Source organism: Ammospiza nelsoni, chromosome 7, assembly GCF_027579445.1.
Source record: "Ammospiza nelsoni isolate bAmmNel1 chromosome 7, bAmmNel1.pri, whole genome shotgun sequence".
Taxonomy (NCBI): Eukaryota; Metazoa; Chordata; class Aves; order Passeriformes; family Passerellidae; genus Ammospiza; species Ammospiza nelsoni.
The window spans coordinates 19,350,188-19,371,231 of NC_080639.1; the positions used below are offsets into that span (position 1 = coordinate 19,350,188).

The following is a 21,044-nucleotide window of genomic DNA, read 5'->3' on the forward strand; positions in this document are numbered from 1 at the left end:
CATATGTAGTCAAATGGCTTTCAGATTAATAGGCCAGAGCAGAGACTTTGTGGGGAATCCAGACAGGACATTTTGTGAACTGTATTGTCAGGGTTTTTTTTAATATGGGGAAAATAATTATTTTATTGAAAATTGTCTATATCAGCTCACATATTTTACAGATGACTGGGGAGAAGAGCTCAGGACAGGGAAAAGAGAAATAGGATGTATGTGAAGCGCAGAGGCTTCCCTTCCTACAGCACACAGCAAGGGTACCAGAAAATGAAGGTCTGTAACTCAGGAGATGGTTGTTGTGACCTGCAACACTGTGATTTCCCCTGTTTTCACCTTTAAGGCCTGCATGCTCCTGCTCTGCCCTGCAGGGCCCAGGTGCCCTGGGTGGATGGACACAACAAACTTACCAACTGGTTTGCCATGATGGAAAAGGTTTTTCTGTGTTTGTCAAGACATAGGCAGCACCACTGTCCTACATCTATTCAGTACTACTATTAACAGTAGCTGAAGACATGCAAAGCTGAATACTGCATTTTCAGACACACTTAAATAAGGCTAATGTGAGTGGAGGAAAACATCTCTGCCTGTTCAGTCCCCCAGTCAGGGTCCTGCATAGCCTGTCCAGTGCTACCAGCAAGCTCTTCCCTCAGAGCTCACATGTCAGCAGTGATCATCTGGAGTATTTTATCAGGTGTTTTCAAGAAAATAATCTGTTAAGGTCTTGTCTGTTTTTGAAATGAGTTGTGACTACGTGGTAGCAGCCCTTGGAAGACCTGCTAGGGGAATAGGCTGGAATCATGGAGGCACATGCAGTAGATTGAGCATGCAACATTTTCTGCATTTGTCTGGGGGGAAGCAAAGTTGTTTACATGTTAGGAGCTTCAAGCAGCAGCAAGAACATGGACCTCCAACAACAGCTCCATTGTCAGAAACAATAGATGTGACCTTTGATCTGCTGGGACAAAGGACAAGTGCTGTCCTTTGTGTCACCCCACGGATTTCGGCTGTTGGCATTGTAACACAGCTTTTCTCTCTGGAGGCAGGACTCCTGCTGCCCTGTCCCTGGCTCTCCTACACACTTCCTATCTTAACTACACTCAACACTCTTTATGCTCCTTTCCCTCCTTTTTTTTTTTTTTTTAATTGAAGTAATACATTTTTATCTGCTGTCGTGAATGAGTGTTTTAGGACACTCAAAGAATCCCTGGCAAAGGTATCAGGTATGTTTAATATAAAAGTGAAAGCATGACAAAGTTCATTGGCAAGTTCACTCTACTACTTACTAGATGGTTAAAGAACACAGAGAAAAATTTTTCATAAGTCTAAAATGAATCTAAAACCAAAATCAACCAAAAATTATCTACATGGGAAAAGGGTAAGGCTGAGAAAGAGTAAGGATAAAAAAAAAAATAAGGGAGACCCTCCCATTGAGTCACAAGGTTCAGAATGGACTTCCTTGCCAAACTTAGCCCTACACTTGAAAAATGGCTTAGGCCTAAAAGTTTTAATGGCACTTAACAACACTTAATGGACAGCTTAACGTAAGCAAATTAACAAAAGATTCTTATAGAATATACTGTAGCACAACAGTAACTCAGTAACAGGCCTAATTTAAAAATCTAAAGTACTTAAGAATCTAGGAGAGCAACATTCATAGTATATTTGCTATAGCATGCTCACACACAGACCCAATGGACTACATACAAGGTATATACATTTGAAAAATTAGCTTTGAATTCATCAAAGCACTCTCATCAGATGCCTTTCTCATCTTTCTCTCTGCATCTTCTCAATGGGCAAAGGGTTGAGTCTGGAGCAGTGGGGGTAGCCCAGGCTCCACTGTTGGTGATCAGCAGTGGTGCCCCAGGTATGGAAACATGAGAGTTGGCTCTGAGAGGCCCCACTCAGGGGGAGGTGCTGCTCGCAGCCTGCTGCAGCCCAGCAGGGCTCCAAGGCTCTCAGGACTGCTCTTTAGAGGGTCACTAAAGAGTTGGCTTTAGTTATAGTAATCTTCCATCCTGGACACAATTTGGTTTGGTAATTTTCTTTAAAAGTGTGGTGACAAAAATCTTGTTCCACTTGGGTTTTTATTCAGGCAAGAACAATCAGTTTTCATGGCTGTTCGTTAAAAAACAGCCCTGCTAGAAAGCATAAGCTCCTGCAAGCAGGCAGTGCTTCTGATAAGCTCAAGAGCTTAGCCCAGGTGGTGCTTGTCAAGGCCAAGGCTTAATGAGTATTTCTGAAATCACAGTATGGCCCAAGGGTGGGGATGTACCACCACACCTGCCTAAAATAGCATGTCAATACATTAGTTAATGTTTGTGTGATGCTAGTATTTATGTGATGAGACTTGCACAGTGACATATGTTTACAGATGCAAACATTTAGGAGGAAAGGGAGAGTTTGGATTCTTGTGGCCACAGAGTACCCACAGTACAATGCAGTAACACATATCTTAGGTCCATAGAAAAAAAAATATTGCAGCCACTAATGACAGTAATTAAAAATTTCTGTAAGAGCTGTCCAATCACCTCTTCGTCTGAGAAAATTATAGTGTGTTATTGAAACCATTAGTGCAATAAAATGAAGCTAAAAATATTTTGCATTAAAATAATCAGACATTGATTTATGATGTAAATTGTAAATCAGTAACCTATAACACACGCTAATTGTTTTTCTCTCCTGTAAGGTGTGTTTCTGGAAAAGATCTGATCAAGCATATCTATTTGTTCACATGTCACCCTCCAGTGGCTCACACTACTGTATAAGCCATAATAAGGTGTATAATCAGGTAACCTGCTATTGATTGCAATCCAGAAAGGACACACTTGTTCTTACACAGAAGAAGGAGGATAGCCACTTTTGGAGATTTAATTACAGCTAGATCTCTACATGTTTGCTGTACATGAATTTATATGGAATACCTTTGTGATGTAAATACTTCAACACTATGCTCTGATAGGCAGAATCAGATTTTGTAAAGTAAATATAAGTTTAAATATATAACATGTACAATCAGTTTCTAGTAAGACCAACTGTACCAGCTCCATAAAATACCTCCACAATGCAATTAGAATCTTTTTCCTTTTTTCTGTCTCCAAGGAGAAATAGATTTTCTCCTTTTAATTTAACAGGTTTGTATCTCCTTGTGCTTTGCTGTGATTTTCTTGTTAGTAAAGGCTGGGTGCCAATGCATCCTGCACGTTGAATTGAAGGTGGTCATGTCCAATCCTATCTGATACCGTGTTTCTTTGACACAAACTGGCAAGACCACAAAAAATGAAAGAATGAGAAAAGAAAAACCAAAGGAATAATACAAGTCAGAGTCAGAAAAAGTGCAATTGATACTACATTTATCAGTGCACTAAGAGAATGGCTGAAATGTGGTCATTTTTGATAGAAACCTTAATGGTTATTCCAAAAGTATAGTAGATCATTTGGAGCCCAGAGCATTATGATGCACATTATGGGAATGCAATTACAATGCTCATTTGGTTACCCTGTAGCCATTCCACAAAATGCATAGCAAAAAATGTTGATCAAAAGTAGCTGGTTTTGATATGCAGCAGCCACTTTCAAAAGTGCAAGATCCCAGCTCTTTCATTGTTGGGCTTTGATTTTTATTTTCCTTTGAAAACACAAATTACATTTAGTCACATCATAAAGAAATCACTCACAAAATATTCTACAAATGTATAGCTGTGGGAAACAGAAGGCTATCAGGAAGTAACCAAAATACTTACTGTAGTCTGGTTTTTTGCCCTCTTCTATAAGCTTTGCCACTGCCTTTTTGCAAGTGTTGATTTGCATTGCTTCCAGCAGCCTTCAGCAAGCTGTGGCTGCTGGGAGAGGATGAGGGTGAGAGGAGAGGTGGTGGCATAACCTTCTCCCCAGGGATCTCCCTCCCCAGGCAGCTCCCTCAGCAGGGAGGGAGGGAGGGAGGGAGGGGAACAAGTAGAAAGCCTCCCTCGGGGCTCGCTAGTGCGCGCCCGGGGTCCCCAGGGCACATCTCAACTTTTCAAGCCCTTGGGATTTTTCCACAGCATGAGGGAAATGCCTTTTTTGCTGCAGGGAGCCCTCACCTTGCTTGCTAAGGCAGGGAAAGGAATGTGTGTGAGGAGCCCCGGGTACACTGTGCATTCTACACTGCATCATGTCCGTGTCTCCGCCCGCCGGCCCCTGCCAAAGAGCGCCGGAGGTGTCCGGGACCTGTCCCGGAGGTGTCCCAGAGGTGTCCCGGAGGTGGCTCCGGCCCCGGGCCGGGGCTCTGGGAGCGCGGGAGGTGCAGCAGGGAAGGGCTGCACGCTGCAGCCCCAGCTCGCCTTCCTCCCAGGGGGACACTGCCGGCCGGCGCCATTCCTCTGTCCTCTGAGTTGTTAATCTCAAATGCCCTGTATTTACATTCACTCAAACGTGATCTTGGCAGACCCTTATTAGTGTTATTGCCTTAATAGACTTCTCCTCTCTAACCTCTAAATTTTTGCAACAAACTGGCTTGAACTTCTAGGCATGGCAATTCATTAAATAAGAATATTATGTAAAAACCTTTCTATGGTGGACACATATACAGAAAATAATTCTGTCAGATGTAATTTTCAGAGGTAGCACAGCTATTTGATTCCATTTAGTGACGTGAGGTGCCAGGAGGTCTCTCAGTTTGGGGTTTTTCCACAGTTATATAAGTCACTGCCCATCTTTCCCAGTCTAAAGTAATAATAATTATCATTATTATTGCTATGTCAAAGTGCATTCTCTAGCAAAATCAAAAAAATCAATTGCATATATTTGATGTACAGTCCAATGTTCTTGGCAGCAAGTCTGCAAGTTACAGAAAGTCTTAAAATACATGGGGTTTGATCCTGAGTAGCATCAGCCGAGCGAAAGAGCAGGACAGAGGTGAGGGGTGCCATGGCTGGGGGCTGTTGTTCCCAGTGAGGCAACCTCTGCTCAGTAAATCAGCTCAGCAAGTTGCCAGATTCTGGTCAGCATGCTGTCATACATGGCCAACTGCTAGAAAATAATCCGTGGGAGCAGATAAGATAGAGAAAAACTGCAGTAGCCAGTTTTTTCTTTAAAAAGTAAACCATGTCCAAAACCACCCATTCCCATTTCACAGCAAGACAGCAGGTTCTCATGGGGCAGTCGCTCAGTCATGGCAGAGCTGGGAGAGGCACAAATGGCACTCTCCCCTCCCAGCTGAACGGGGACTTGTCCTGGCTGCATGCAAACAAAAGCAGCCCGTGTCTGCAGGCCAGGGCAGTGTTTTTGCTCCAGGGAGTCTCACATTCAGTGCTGCCGAGCAGGGTTTCACAGGCACTTGAATGCCAGCTGGTTCACAGCACAGCAGCACACCTCTGGCCTCTGACCTGCAGGACGCAAGGGACAAGCTCCTGGAGAGTGCAGTGCCACCCAGAGCTGCTGCTCTGGCTGTCACTCCCTCTATGGAGCAGCTCCCCAGGACACTCCTCTCTGACAGCCAGTCCTGTAGCAGTGCCAGGTACCCCAGTGCTGCTGGGGAAACCTGTGCTCTAAAGAAGCCAATATACAACAGGGTCAGACCCAGCTCTGGGCCACCAAGCTAAAGAAGAATGATTGCCACCCTCAGACCCTCAGTGGTGACTGCTCTTCATTCTCCTGTTCTTTCCCATTTTTTAAGACATTCCTAGGTTTATGGGAAGGACAAAAAAAAAAAAAAAAAAAAAAGAAAACCACATTGAAAAATCTGAACCACATATCTTATTGGCAGAAAAGAAGTCTTTTTGCTCATGATATGAAGACATCAGCTGTGGAGGTAAAGCTGTAAAATTTGAGAAAACCAAGGACCATGATGCTGAGGTTAACCTGCTCTTCCAATCTGAACTGAGCACTGCTTCCTCCCTCACAACCCACCCACAGGGTCAAGAACCAATTGCTGGGGAAATATGCTGCTGTTCACCCTGAAACTTTCCTGCTGATGTCTGGCACCCAGAGAGAGCAAGGCAGCTCTTGTGATTCCCACAAGATCCAGAGTAAAATGCTGCTGAATGAACAGATAAAATGCTGCTGAATGAACAGAAAGATTCTGTGTAAGGTCTGGCAGCAAGTCTCACATTAAAAAAAAAAAAAAAAAAAAAAGAAAAGAAAATCTGATTTTGTAAATATTCTCTCAATAGGATGCAAATACTCACTCACTTTGGACGTCCAGTTCTGAATCTACCTTCATGAGCTCTTTGCTGTTTTTCATCATCCACTCCAGCAGGCATCTCAGAGCTTGCTTCTTACAATTCAGAGCATTTTAAACCCTGGAAGGGGAAAATGCAAGTACCTTTTGGGGATTAAGAAAACGTCAACATCCAAGCATGGAGATATGAAGCCCAAGAGAAAGAAAAGCCAAGAAACCAAGGGGCAGCTCTACAGCAGTGGTATTTTGTGCCCCTTGGAGAGTCAGCCATGGAGGGAGGGTCTGGCAGCTGCAGCACTGCCAAGGATATGTGTGTGGAGGGAGGATAGTGTGTCCAGCTCCTGGCATGCAGACCTAGACATACTGGTACTTCAGTATGGTTGCCTTTAACAGATTTGTAAGAAAATTCTAAATGAACATAACATGGCTCCTTTCCAAATAGCATTTCCTGAGGCGTAGTTGCCCAAGACAGTCTGATTTTACACATTGCTGTGCATGGTCTTCTAGCTGCATGTTAGTAAAACATGAAAAAAAAAAGGTTCAGCTTTGTAAAGTACTGGGGGTATGTGTAAAAATGTAAGCATATTTTTATTTATAATGAATTATCATCAAGATAGGGAGTAACCACATTAAAAGTGACAAAAAACAAGATAGAAAACTAAATCTTGCTAAAATTTTTTTTCACAAGTTCACTCAGTGTTGCTTTAAGCAGCAATGCTGGTACAGCAAAAGGATTTCTAATCAGTCACTGATGCATGATTGTTTAATTTTAATGGGCATGATCAATACCATCCGCTCCTTCTTTAAATGCTAATGAACACTTTAATACAACAGATGTGGACAAACAGTACATTGCAGATTAAAATTAGGCACGGCATTAAATAGCTTACAAACAGCAGAGGAATCCTGCTGGACATCTTGACGAACAACCACAGACAGCTGATAAATCTTGAGCTGCCACCACCAGCCCACAGTATCTCAGGCTTGTACAACTGCACCGCCATCCTGATCACCCTAAAAGAGAAAGGTGACCTTCCAAACTCTTGCAATCCCTTTCTTAGGATTTGTACAGGCCCAACTGTGATTCCTGAGATGCATATCCAAATTTTAGTAACACAAGCACATTCTGAGCAACTACTCTCAGTTGGTATCCTCCAGCCCATTTTGGTCATGACAAGAAATGTCAGGGAAGGATCTCCAACCTAGACAAAATCCCAGTCCCCTGCTTGTGACAGAGAAACATCCAGTGCTGGATTGTCCATGTCCCGCAAGTTAGTTGTCAGGCTCAGTAAACCAGAGTCAGAAGCTGGGTTACTAACTAGCTTTCAGCCAGTTTGAAGCCAACAAGAAAATGGCAAACTTTGATACCAAAGGGCATCACATGCAGCTGAATTCTCTTCAAGGTAAAGCTTATATTTTTTCTGCTCTAAACTGTTGTCAGAGGAAAAGGCACTTGAGTGACAGAAATCCAAATCCTGATACCTGGTGTCATTTGTGTCTTGCTCCATTGGTTTTGGTGGATCTGTCCTGAATTCGTGAAATGTGAGTCCCAGTCCGCTCTGGTGGGTAATGGAAACTCACCCCAGGGCTCAGCCCTCACTGGGGCTGGTGGCAATCAGAGAAAGGAGAGCTGCAAGTACCCACAGGAGTGGCCTTTGTGTGGAGCAGGGACTTTACATGTCCTTTGGACCATCCAGTGACAGGGCTGTGGTGAAACCCCCTCACCCTGAGCAGGTGACGTGCCTGCAGCTCTGCTGGCATCGCTCACCATGGTGTGCCAGCAAGGGATGGGTGCTGTGCAGCACCCTGTTCAAAGCATCTCTAATTTACAGTTCCTGGGCTTTCAGAGGGTACCATGCAATGCTTTGGGTTCAGCTTCCTTTATCTGTTTCTTCCTTTTTTTCTCTCTTGCATCTTGTGAAACCCAAACTTTTTTTTCTCCTTTTTAATTGTGTAAAATCAACTTGGAGTGAAAAGGCCACGAAGAAACTTTCTGACGCCAACTGAGTCTAAGCTGTGTCTTTGTTCTCAGCAGAGCTAAAGACCACATTAATCAGAAACTTTGCTGACCTTGTCTTTACTACCTGAATACTGAAAGACAAAAGTGACACAGTCTGGCCACATTTAAAAATTCAATTAAAAAATACCAGCTGTACAGGGATACATATTATTATAGACCTCAGTGGGGTTAGTTGTAACTATGATAAAGGCAATGCCTTCTTCTCATTCTATTTTAATTTTTTTCCCCCAAAAGATAAAAGCCTAGTTTTTGATTCTCCTTCTGATTAAGACAACTGTGTACGTGACAGAGTGTGCTCAGTGGTGTTGGGTAACTAATGCTGGGGCTTTTAATAAGGAACAAAGTAAGAAATTCCTGAGAAGGAGAAGTGGAGAAGTTAAGCTACTGAAGTGGACCTGAAGAAAAATGTCCTTGTGTCCCTTTTTTTCAGACTATGCTGAAATACATACCTCTTCCTATAGCCCTGGCAGAAGCAGACTAGACAAGGGGTGAGAAGACCCTGCTTACAGCTGGATTCAGCACCTAGAAGCAAAGTGAGGTGAGGAGAGAGGTAACAGCACAACTCTCCCAAGGATGAAACTGAAAGCCTTTCACTGTGGCACCTGGCTGTGCCTTACGGATTTTATTTTTGACATATTAAGCAAATGAGTGGATGTCCAGTCAGCTGAGAACATGAGCAGCCAACCAGAGGGGAGAAAACCAAATTGAATCCCTTGGTGCCGACAGTGACCCCAGGAGAGGTGGCAGCTCTCCCTGTCCGCCGGCAGGCCCCAGCCAGGCGGGGTGCAGCAAATTGAACAGGAGCAGGCAAATCTTCTCTAGGTTGAACGTTCAGTTAAATAAAGGGCCAAATTCCTCTCAGAACGTCCTCCGGCCCCGCCAGCTCCCCCTGGCTCTCTCCTTTCCAGGCTTGCCGGCGGCCTGCCTGTGAGGTTTCCTTGCGTGCTGCACCTTTATCCACCCGCCCTCGCTGGCTCTGCTCTCCCCTTCGCCCCTCCTGGGCTCGCCGTCACCCTGCGGGGGCATGCCAGGGATGGCCGCGGGCTGCGGAGGGGCGCGGGGGTACCTGCGGTGCTGGGAGGCCGCGGGGCCCGCGGGCAGAGCAGTCCTGCCGGGCCTTGCCGAGGGCCGCGGTGGCGCCGGGGAGCCGGTGCCGCTGCGCCGCCCGCCCGACGAGCTGCGGGAGGCAGCGCCGTGCGAGGCCGTCCTGCCCTGGCCGCCGGACCTGTCCCTCTCGGAAGGGGTGTCAGAGGCCGTGCTGGAGGCGCTGCTGCCTTTTGAGTTCAAGTGCAGATTGGAAAGGTTTCTCATCAAGCTGTGCGACAGGGGAGAGGAGTTCCTCGAGTGGCTGATGGACGTGAGCTGCTGGCTGACGGGAGCGCGCGTCCTCCGCACGGCCGCGGCGTACGAGTCCTGGCTGCGCAGGTAGGGCAGGTACTGCGTGACCGTGCTCGGGCTGTGCGGGTGGCCGTGCTGCAGCGAAATGGCCTTGGCCAGCTGCTGCATGCGCAGTGTCTGCATCCACTGACTGTCCGTGCCTGCCGAGGGAAGGGAAACAGAGTCAGCTTTCTGTGAATCGATGGAAAACCGCTCTCAGGTTTACCGAAGGTGTGAGGTTACGTACCGGGTTTCTCTTGGAAGAACCTCAAACCACCCTTCCCCTCCCAGCCTTGCAGCAAATAGTCCTAGATTTGAGTATGTTCAGTGTTATGGTTGAACATAATGTTGGCCTTTTAAAAGAGCAAGTGATACAAATATTTCTGATGCCACTGCAGATTACGGAGCTTAGACTAGAAACCAGTTACTGAGCCATCCACCTGGCTGTTCAGGTGGGTTCCCACCCCCAGGTGCCTTCTGGTCATTTGAACCCCACCTGGTTTTAAGCATGCCCTGTGATGCTCTTGGCAACCTCAGCAGATTTCTACACAGCTTTCATTAGAAAAGAGCCTGGAGACCTCTGGAACCGACACAGAGGTGACCCCAAGGTACCAGAACTGCTGTAACATTGCCTTCTAGCTGCACCTCTCCCAGCTGGCACAGTCGTGCTGTTCCCAGCCCAGCACAGAGAGGAAGCAGTGCAGAGCCAGTGCAAATCCCAGCTGTGGCAGCCACATTCACCTCCTCTGCCTCCAATTTCTTTTCAAACTGCTACACACCATAAAAACCAGAGCTACTTTAGTTGCTGTTGCTACTACAAATTTAGAATTCAATCTACTTTGCATCCAGCTTCATGCAGAAAACTGACTCTGTATGTAGAAAAGTCAGTGAGGCATTAGGCTTCAGGCAGGCTGGCTCAGACAGTGCTTAACTGAGAGCAACTCAGGGTATTACAGTTCCCTCTGCACCTACTGTCACAGCCCTGGGGTTGTAACAAAAGTTGTAGCTTTCAGAGATCACACTGAAGTGGTTTTGAAAGTCAGTCCTGTGGTTTCCATGAAAGCCTTTAGCAAATACAATAGCTGTAAATTTTCCATTTGAACTGCAAAGGCTGCCTGGTTTGCTACTTTGTGGGTAGAGCAGAGAACAGGAATTCCTCTTATCTGAGGCCACAGCTCTGGCCAAAGACTCATGGGGAGCAGCTAAAATAATTTTGTTCTAGAGAGATTTGAATTATTTGTCCTTAAAGATTGCTAATATCATTCCAACAAGAAAGCATAACCCTCTTTGCCTCTCGCTGGAACACTTCATTGACCATGGGGAGTTTTGTGGGAGCTGGATAGCAGCTCTGTCCTCATTAAGATTTCTCCTGTTAAAATGTAATGGATGATCTCTTCCACTCCTCTTTTCCCCAGACTTTGTTTGAATCCAAAGAGATTTAAATCACTTCAACTTATTGTCAAGTATGTCAAAAGGAAACTGTCTTCCCTGTCATAGTGTGTATGACACTGACACAGCAGATAGCTCCACCTGCACTTAGAGGTGAACCTTCTTTCACAGAAAGACAGATGGGAATTGCCTCCTCTGCTTCTCAACCTCCTTGAAAGTCTTGGTTTCAAAAGAAACATGCATGCCACCATGTACTTGCTAGACACTATTGCCTCTGCCATTCCCCCATGCCCTCCGACCAAGGCTGTGGATGTAAATCACAGACCTCATAAACCTGGAAACAGCAGGCTCAGGACTCAAGTTTGGATCTTCATTTGTTATCAACACTCAGGTGGCCATCACATGTGCTATGGGACTAGTGCTGATCTCCCTGAACAAGGGACTCCCTTCAGGCTGCTCAGTCCTGGCTCCTTACAGCCAACAGCAGCTGCCAGCCCAGGATCCAGCTGCCCAGCAAGGATCTCCAGTGTGCCCTCTGGGGCTGGGAGAAAGGGCTTCTCATGCCTCTCATGGGCTGGGGGGCTTCTCCCTCACGTGGTCTCTGAGCCACCAGCTCTGTGCACTGAGCTCTGTGTGGTAGCCCATAGAGGTAGTTATTTTAGCCTATTAGACAGGTATTACCCTTACCTTTGTGCTTGGATTTGGTGGTCTTTTAAACCTGGGATAGGTGGTCTGGTAAAGAAGACAGGCCAGAAGGTTTGCTAGAGCTGAGGCACAGCTTTCATGCTGGCTGGTAACCCACCTCCTTTGAACAGTGCCTATTCAATTGGCTGCTGACAAAACATTAGTGCTTCCATGTAACTCCTCCAGTGTGCCAAAGGGACAGACAAGCTCTCCCACCACTCACTGAAAAAAAAGCAACCATTTGGGTTTACAGCAGCTGAGCCAACCTGTGAAGATACACTACCACACTTGGTATGGCTGCAGGGCTCATCACCCCAAAACCAGGGTAACCTCTATCTGCAAAGCTAATCTGGAGTAAAGATGTATCTTTTAGGACATGTTCTAGATTTCATTTGCATTATATAACATGTTGCAAATGGATCACAATTGCTTAGGAATAAGCACATTCATGTTAGATGTGTCTGTAGTCCAAACCCAGCACCTCTCAATTCATAGGGACATTCTTTTACAGTTGCTAGTAGTGTAAAAAGTTGAGAAATTCCTCCCCTGCTCACTGGTGTCTTGTTCCAGCTCCTGTACTGCCCCTCAGGTGTCCCAACCCAAACATTTCTGCAGTCCTACCATGAACTCAAAGTGAAAAACAGCTTGGCTAACAAACATCTTTACAAAAACAACAGCAGGTCTTAAAGGCAGAACTGTGCTAGAGTCAACTGAGATGAGTGTGAATCTGTCAGCAGCATAAATGTATTAGGAAATGAAAACTGCATTGTAGAGCCCACTGCATTATTAAACGTACCTCGCTGACCAAATTAAGCCCCAGAAGCCATAACAAACACCATTCCAGAGATCAGATAATGATGAGCCAGGGCTGGCTCAAATGGGCAAGCTGAGCTGTGGAGGAAGAATGCTGTGGGAAGATTTCCACAATTCCTCAGAGAGGAGCAGGATGTCAGGAGCACTTGTGCCTCCCAGGCTGGCAGGACTGTACTTGTCAAACTGTGCATCATCCTCAGGGCACTTTTTGTCTCTGAGGCTACAGCCTCAGTATGTGTATCCCCCTGCAAGAGCCCTGGCCAGAGCAAGAGCACCCACACATCTCTAACAGGAGGTGCCCTTTGTCCAAGCACCACATCTGTGCAAGGCTGTGTGCTGGGTGGCTAAGGGTGGGAGGGAAAAGCGGGCAAAAGCACTCCAGTTGAGTGTGAGCTTCTCACCATGGACTCCTTCCAGCCTGCTTCCTACAGGAGCATACAGGGCATTCCCCCTTACCCTTCAGAGACAGGCAACAGGCAGCTCTGCCAGGGGGAAAAATGGATCTGATGGCCACCAATGTAAGCAAGTTAATCAGGTACATCAAGACTGGAGGCAGCCTGTGCTGCAATGATCATGCATTGGAAGTGTTTGCAGTCCTGAGGGACATGGGTTGGGTAGTTAGGCTCATGAATTTTAGGAAAACAGACTTCCAGTCCTCAAGGACATAAGGAAAGGATCCCCTGGGGACAAGGGAGTGGAATAGAGCTGACAGATCTTTAAGGAAGTCTTTCATAGAGTGCAAGAGCTCTCCAGGAGCAAGAAACTGGGCAAAGAAGGTAAGAGACTGGTGTGTCTGAGTAGGGAAGTGCTGGTAAAAGTAAGGGGGGAAAAGCAAATGCACAGGAAGTGGAAACAAGGACAGGTAGCCTGGGAAGAGTATAGACATGAAGTCTGGTTGTATAGGGATGTAGTGAGAAAGGGCAAAACAAAGCTGAAACTGAACCTAGCAAGGGATGCAAAGAATAACAAGAAGGTTTTCAGCTATGTTAACAAAACAAGAAGTTCAAAGAAGGGGTACCACCCTGATAAACAGCACTGGAAAACTGGTAACAACAGAAGGGGAGAAGACTTTGTCTCAATCTTCAATGTCAGCCCCTCTTCCCACACCTATCAAGTCAATGGACAGCAGGATTGGGGGAGGACAGGAGGACTGGGGGAGCTTCCTGATCTTAGCATCAGTGGACAAGGGAAGAGCTACAGATGTCATTTATGTGGACTTCTCTAAGGCCTTTGACATGATCCCCCCAGCATCCTTCTCTCTAAATTGGACAAAGATGGATTTGATGGGTGGATGTTAGGATAAGGAATTGGTTGAATGGTTGCATCCAGAGGTCAACAGCTCAGAGTCCTGGTGTTCATCAGGGACAAGTGGTGTCCCTGAGGGTCCATATGGGGACCAGTGCTATTTATGATCTTCATCACTGACATACAGAGGGATTGAGTGCACCCTCAGCACACCTGCAGGTGACACCAAGCTGAGTGGGTGACATGCATTGACTTTTTGCTGTCCTCCCCATACATGCCCTGCCCATGTCAGCAGTAAAGTTCACGTGTGTTGACTTACCCGAGTCAGATCTGCTCTGTGAATTCCCCTCCGAACTGGGCAGCGAGGTCTGGATCAGGAGCTGCACTGCCTCAACCTCATCCTGTGCTTTCAGCTTGCTCCAGCAGATAGCCTGGATGTGCCTCGTGCTTTTGGGAGCTCTAACATCACTCTGCTCAGGAAGGACACAACAAGTGTGAGGATATAACAACAAACACACAACACACTAAACTCCACTAGGAGGGAACTTCCACTAGTGCCTGGGTGGGAGCAGTTGTTTCAATATAGAGCCTGTTTTGCAAAACCACTTAGCTAGTTCTCAAATATTTTTAGACTCTAGATAATTTTGGCTGGTACTTGTGATTATGCTAAAAATGTGGTAGTGAATAACTGCTTCAATTCTCGTACCCTGCGGAGGAAAGATCTGAAGGCCTTCCTCTAAAACACAAGAATACATTTTACTAGTTCTGTTAATGAGGATCAAATGTGCACTGCTTTCTGCTAAAAGAGGTAGGACTAAGGTATTTTTGCAGGGGGACCCCCAACAAAATTTTCCTGGAGTATTCTTCAGTTTGCTGTTAAGGACCTATGACTCCTGAGAGAAACTTCAGCCTGAAAGAAAACTACTTTTTTACTTCTGGCAAAAGCAAGCAAGGTCCAGGATTTCCCCATTGCTCCATCACTGCCTGAATGCTTGGTCAGGACAGAGCTGGAATCTCATTTATTAACCTTCTTCTGACATACAGAGTTAGTTTTTAAAAAATCAGTATTGTAAGAAACTGCAAACTTTTTTTACAAAACTAATTTCTATCACATCAAATTGTATTCTGGGTTTTATTTTATCTTATTCTTATTTCTCTCTCCTTTTTTTTTTTTCCCTGTTTCTTCTCTGCTCTCCTAATTAGCACATCACTGAAAAGAGAAAAACCAGCCTCTTTAAATAATGCAAGCAACACTGACCATTACACTTCAAGCAAAAGGAGCTTTCATCCTTGGGAAGAAGAATCATCCCAGGCAGCAGTCTGAGGCCATTGTCTCTGTAAACTTCATTCAGCTTTTGCTCTGAACTTTATACTTTACAACTAATTACAGGCTGCTGAGAACTTGATTATAGGATATAACAAAGCCAGAGGATGTTATTTCCACACCTCCTGTGTAGGTTTTGTCCTGGATCAACTATTTTATTTGTTTCTTAGAGCTTACCTCATATGTAACAACACATTCTACAGACTGGTGCTCTTCTATGCCCACAATCCATTTCTCCATTACAAACGGTGGCTGGAAGAAACATGGTGGGAGTCTTATAAGGTGCTCTTCATCTCCCAACTTGTTTCTAAATCACCCAGAAGGGATTTACATTTGTCTCTTTTAATTCATTCCTATATTGCTAACATCAATAGTTTCCTTAAAATTCTGTGAGACAAAGCAGTATAATTTTGAATTATTTACTTCCTGGTTTACAAAAGGAAACTGAGAAGAGATTTCCTTACAAAACACACAGCAAATGAGACAACATGGAATATTTTCAGGGGGGCATGAACCTTTTTCAGTTTTGTGCGTGTACACTTTTCTTCTGCTAGATTTACAGAGGAAAGCAAGAACAAATATCTAGAGATTCTCAAAGATATTTCTTGACAAATATAAAAATGTTGAAGTATGTGGAAAGTTAATGGTACTGTATCTAGTTGTTAGTTTATTTAACTTCATGCCTTTTTTAAAGCAAAAATTGAAATGTTCAAGATTAAAATTAGACAGAAAAATAATGATAGTAATAAGAACAGTAATAATAACAAAAAAAGAAATCACAAGTGTTGTTCCAGAAATCACTAACCATAAAAATAGTGTTAGCATTGATTAAATATTAGAATCTTTTTTTGCAAATACACCTATGTCACATTTTCCTTAAAATTCTGACTGTTGACAATCTGTTTTACATTTTTTCCTTTAGAAAAAATGACTAAAAGTTCCCCCCCCAATTTTGCCACAAAAATTCATAGTTAAAAGCACTCAAGAGTTTGGGTGTTTTTACCAGTGCACATTAGAGCAGCATTCTAATTGGTAATCAAGCTGTATATTTTTTCAGTTAGAAATTTATTTTGTTGGTTATTATCAAGTGGAGCATATTAATAAAAACAAACAATTAAAATAATAGCTAACAAAATGCCCTCTGCATCAACAAAACTTCTGTTCCTTAGGGAAAAGCAGTCTAAATGCTTACTGGTAAATATTTACAGGCAGGTTCTGACACAGGGTAAAATGCTCAGTGACAATGAATTGCAGATGTTCAGTGCTGCACTGTCTGCGATGGATTTCAGTCTTTGCAATTCACTGGTGCATGAAAGAGAGAGTTTTAGAACCAGATAAAAGTTCTAAAACCACAAAAAAAAAAAAAAAAAAAAAAAAAAAAAAGAGAGAGAGAGAGAGAGAGAAGAAAAAAGAAAGAGAGAAAAAAAAACCCGACAAAACCCCCCAGACAAATCGCATGAGGTTTCTGGAACATTTAAATTGGTTTCTTCTCTTGAAAAATAAATCAATTTTTGGAACATTCTTTTCATTAAAATGGGTAATAAATTCAGAGGATATAACATGGAATTAAAACAAGAAAATATAAATTAGTTCCTTCTCTTATTTGTCTATTGTAAACATTATTGTCAGCTTAAAGGAGAACCAAAATACCTAACTCCTATTATGATACAATTCTATTTAAAATGTGCATTTTATTTAAAAGCTGTCAAGAGATTGAGCTTCTGCAAGCACAAAAGTCGACTGCTGTGGTATTTTAATGTCTTTGTTTGAGATCTGTGAATTCCTGAAAGCTTTAAGGCTGTAAATACCTTTGTCATCTTTAAAATCTCTACATCAGGTAGGTTAGTGTTGAATGTCACATCTTTTATGTAGGTTATTGCAATTTCATCCCCGTCCATCTCCATGTACATTTTCCATTTACAATCCTATGAATAATAAAAAAAAGAGTGCTGGATTGTTAGAATACAAATAGGAAAAGAAAACCCAACAACAAAACCCAAAATGAAACAAAACTGAAAGCCGAAACAACTGATATCTAATCCTCAATATATGAAGGGAAGAAATAACCCAGTGAGAAAGTTAAGGGGCATGTACACATTTTATACATGTTTTCAGTACAGTGTTGATAATGGAAAAATCTCATTGTCTTGTTCCCTCTTCTCTCAGCTCACCCTGTGAGGCAGCTGCCACCTTGATAGGTCTGAATATCTTCTCAGGTGTGGTGTCCCTGAATGGCCTCAGCTGGACAGACAGCCTGCTGGAGCATGTGCCTTGGGAGCTCTGCACACTCCAGGGCAGTGGAGGGACAGGGCAGCGATGGGAGCCACCACCTGGGGTCACAGCCAGAGCTGACAGCCAGGCACAAGGACATTGTCCCAGTGAACCAGCAATGAACGGACAAAGTCTATGCAGCACCTTCAAGACAATCACTCAAATAATGGGCAAAAGGATGAGCTTGTTATCACAGCCCAGTTATTTCAGATACTGAGAGCCCAGTGAGGCACTGAGCATCTCAACTTCTGCTTGCCTCCATAAGAAAATAATCACAGTGAATCTAATAAACCACAGCAATAAAAGATATCCTTAAACAATCCCCTGATCTGAACAGTGACAACTGGCAGCATCCTGCAGGACATGCCATATGGACTGAGTGCTGGAGCTGGGGTTTGTGTCTGTGGCCAGGGAGGCTCTCACTGGGGACCAGAGACTGCCTGTCCATGGTGCAAAACAGCCAACATTTGCTGACTGCCTGACAGGTGCTTTGGGGATGAGATACTGTGCAGTGCACTGAGCTCCTCCAAAAATCAGTCCCCTGAAGGACCACTCTGCCACTGAAGCAAAGTTTCTCCACCTCCATACAGGGAGGAGGGAATCTTCCCTTCACAATGCAAAAAGCTCCTCCAGATGTGCCAGAGGTTCAGGGGTCTGTGTTTGCCACATGCCACCTGTAAGGCAGGTGTGGGCTCAGCGCTTGCAGAAGGCAGTTTTCACCTTGGTTTTGCTCAGAAAAACTTTCAGTGGGGACACAGGTGGACACTTAGGGCCATGGGCTTGTGTAAGCAGTTATTTGCACAGACAAACGTGCAGCAGCCTAAAAGTTACCCATTTGCACAGGTGGTGCATCTGTGGTGTCTGCACGTGTGTCTCTCATAAGTGTAATGCAGGAGCTCAGCCCTCAGAAAGCTCAAAGCTTTCCATCACACATTGAATTGGCAATTCCAAATTAAAAGAAAACTGAAATACAGTAATTTATGAACTGCAACAAGAAATTATGTTTATGACAGCATTTGGCCGTGTGTGTCCATCTGTCTGCTTTGAAAGCTTCCACATTTTACAAGCAGAGAGGCCGTGTGAGTTGGTTTTTGCACTGCCCTGGTGCGAGTTTGAGCTATGGGAACTGCAGTTCAGTGGTCAGGGCACCAACCAAGACTCAGAGGCACCAAGTTCAGTTTCCAGTTCTGCTACTGGCTTCCTCTGCAACCTGCTCAGGTGCTGAAATCACCCTGTGCCTCCATTTCCTAATCACAGACTGTATCTCCTGGCACGTCTCTGTTCTGTCCTGTTTTTCACACTTGTGAGCTGACCCATGGAAATGCCTGTCCTGTCCCAGGCAGGTCCAGCACTGTGCACTGGCTCTGACATGAGGAGGGCACCTGCTTTGAAACAGAACAGCAACAGCAAAGTGAATTGTCTCTGACTCCTTCTCATCTCTCAAACTGTGCTCCTCTCCCTGCCCAATGTTCTTGTTGCCAGACTTTTTTGCAGGAGATTCATGGTAGTGCAAATCAAACCTGAGGTTACAGACAAGATGCTTGATGACATTTTTAAGTTTTACAAAAACACCAGAACCAAGAAAAGAAAAAAATATCAGCATAAAGTACTATCCTCCAGTTAGTTCAGCACATCTCCTGCCATCTCTGAGTCATACCAGTGCCAAGCACTTGAGAGCTAGAGCTGCACCTTGTGCCAGGGCTCCCATGCCCTCTTCACTCAGGATTTTGTGCTGTGCACTCACATTTCCCCGCAGACTAGATCTGACAAATATGATCTCATTTTAATAAACAAAATAAATCAATAATGATACCATTATTATCAATAATGTCACTAATATCAATAATAATCAATAAATCATCCAGGGTCTGGCAGGGGGTGGGCACTGCCACTGCCCGTCCCCTTGCCAGGTCGGCTGCACAGGCAGCATCCCTCTCCATGCGGTCATGGACCAAAGTGCCCCGTGCAGGGGTGGATGCCTGAGGCCTGCACAAACACTGCCTTCCCCAGCTCTGAACTGCATCTTCACACAAACACACACTCTCCTGTCCCTCAAATCCAGCCCCCGAACCTTTAGGTCCTCTTTGGAGCCCTTTCCAGCCAGACTGTGCAGATACCAAGATACCATAACAGGATACCTGGGGAGGGGAGGGGAGGGAAAGGGAAGGGAAGGGAAGGGAAGGGAAGGGAAGGGAAGGGAAGGGAAGGGAAGGGAAGGGAAGGGAAGGGAAGGGAAGGGAAGGGAAGGGAAGGGAAGGGAAGGGAAAAGGCAGCAGGCAGGTGACTTTAGAATCAAGGCACTTAGCAAATATCTAAGATCAGTAGGTGATTACTTGTCCTACAAACCTAGTAACCATTCTGTTCAACCAAACAGTAAATAGTGCAAGATTTGTGTGCTGTAGAAAGGAAGGGACATATTTCCCTGTTTTCTAACGGAGTTCCAGATTCTTATAATAGGAGATGCTCATCCATTTAAGCAAAAATTTGGCTAGAAAAACCAAGCATATGAATTTCAATTCTTTGATGAACTGTAGCCATATGACTTCTTAGATCAAAACCACATTTAGTGCCAGGAATATGTGGGAAAATAACTTGGAAATGGCTTGTTCAAAGTGTCTGGTTGATAGATATGCTTACATAAGTTCTTCAAAGAGACTTCCCTGGATATTTTGTCATTCAAGCATTAAAATACCTCCCAATATCTACCTGCTTGATTTTGATCTAAATAAAAAAATCAGCTTTTTGTTTTACAAAATTATCTAGTTCCAGAACTGAAAGGCACAACGTGCAAAACTTTGTATGAAAACATTTCCAAATAACACTTTGACAAAGCAAATAAATCAACAGCCTCTGAAAATTACTGTAGAAAACAAAAGTAAATCACACATGTATTTGAGCTGCTTCTTTCTCTTTGAAACAGGAAGTAAGAACACTTTAAAAATTAAGTCTCCAGCTTACTGTGGTGACAATACTCCTTTAACCCCATATGCGTTTATGTCTGCAAAAAAAACCTGAAAGGGAAATGAAAAAGATCAGGCACAGGCTCTAAACAGCAAACACATATCCTGCAACAACAGCTTAAAACCTTTTCTAGGAAGGCACTTCATTTTTCAAGAGGGCCCAAATCAAGGATTCATTTTAAAATCAGTGGTTGCAATAAACTTTTTTGTTTTTTAAAGATTGAAATAAAAATGGAAATGGCATTGCAGCAGATAACTGGATATTAGAAGAAAAGTAAGATGTAGCGCAGGATGAAACAAATAAGAAAAAAAATGTTGGCCATGCTGATCCTAAAAGTAGTAGCATGTTGATGATTTAGGTCCCCAGAAGCTCCTTTACATTCTTAGCTATTATCTATCTCAGCTGCTGAAACCTGCTGTTTTAAAGGCATTAGAGTTGAACATCTAGTGACAGCACTTGGGTTATTTATCATTATGTATCACCCTGCTACACTATATTTTATTATACTGGATTTAAAGGAAGATAACACAATTATGGTTAATTTGCTTCTCTTCTTTATATGTATAGTGTCATGACCCACCACAGCTTTGTCCCATGAGATATTTTTAACCAAAAAGAAATCCACAAGAAACTCTCCCTAAAAATTCCATTAATAACCTCTTGTAGCATGTATAGGTTGCAGGGTCTGGAACTAAGAATGTTTTAATCTCTTCAGCAAAACAATGTCTCATAATGATGTACAGGACTATTGCTGCACTGATGAAGAATCATACATAATTCAGCACCTTTCACTTGGCACCACTGTG

The 21,044-nt window shown here is 44.1% G+C and overlaps 1 protein-coding gene across 1 annotated transcript in view; it reads right to left on the bottom strand.

Annotated features, from left to right (window-relative positions):
- Positions 1 to 6,847: 6,847 nt before the first annotated feature.
- MAP3K20 (mitogen-activated protein kinase kinase kinase 20) overlaps positions 6,848 to 21,044 on the bottom strand; it is a 92,431-nt gene continuing 78,234 nt past the window's right edge. Inside the window, exons 17-20 of the mRNA XM_059476158.1 lie at positions 16,815 to 16,931; positions 15,184 to 15,258; positions 14,002 to 14,152; positions 6,848 to 9,712 (exon numbers count right to left, since the gene is read on the bottom strand). Coding sequence (XP_059332141.1) covers positions 9,033 to 9,712; positions 14,002 to 14,152; positions 15,184 to 15,258; positions 16,815 to 16,931 — 1,023 coding nt within the window. The 3' untranslated portion in view covers positions 6,848 to 9,032. The remainder of the gene's footprint in view (positions 9,713 to 14,001; positions 14,153 to 15,183; positions 15,259 to 16,814; positions 16,932 to 21,044) is intronic.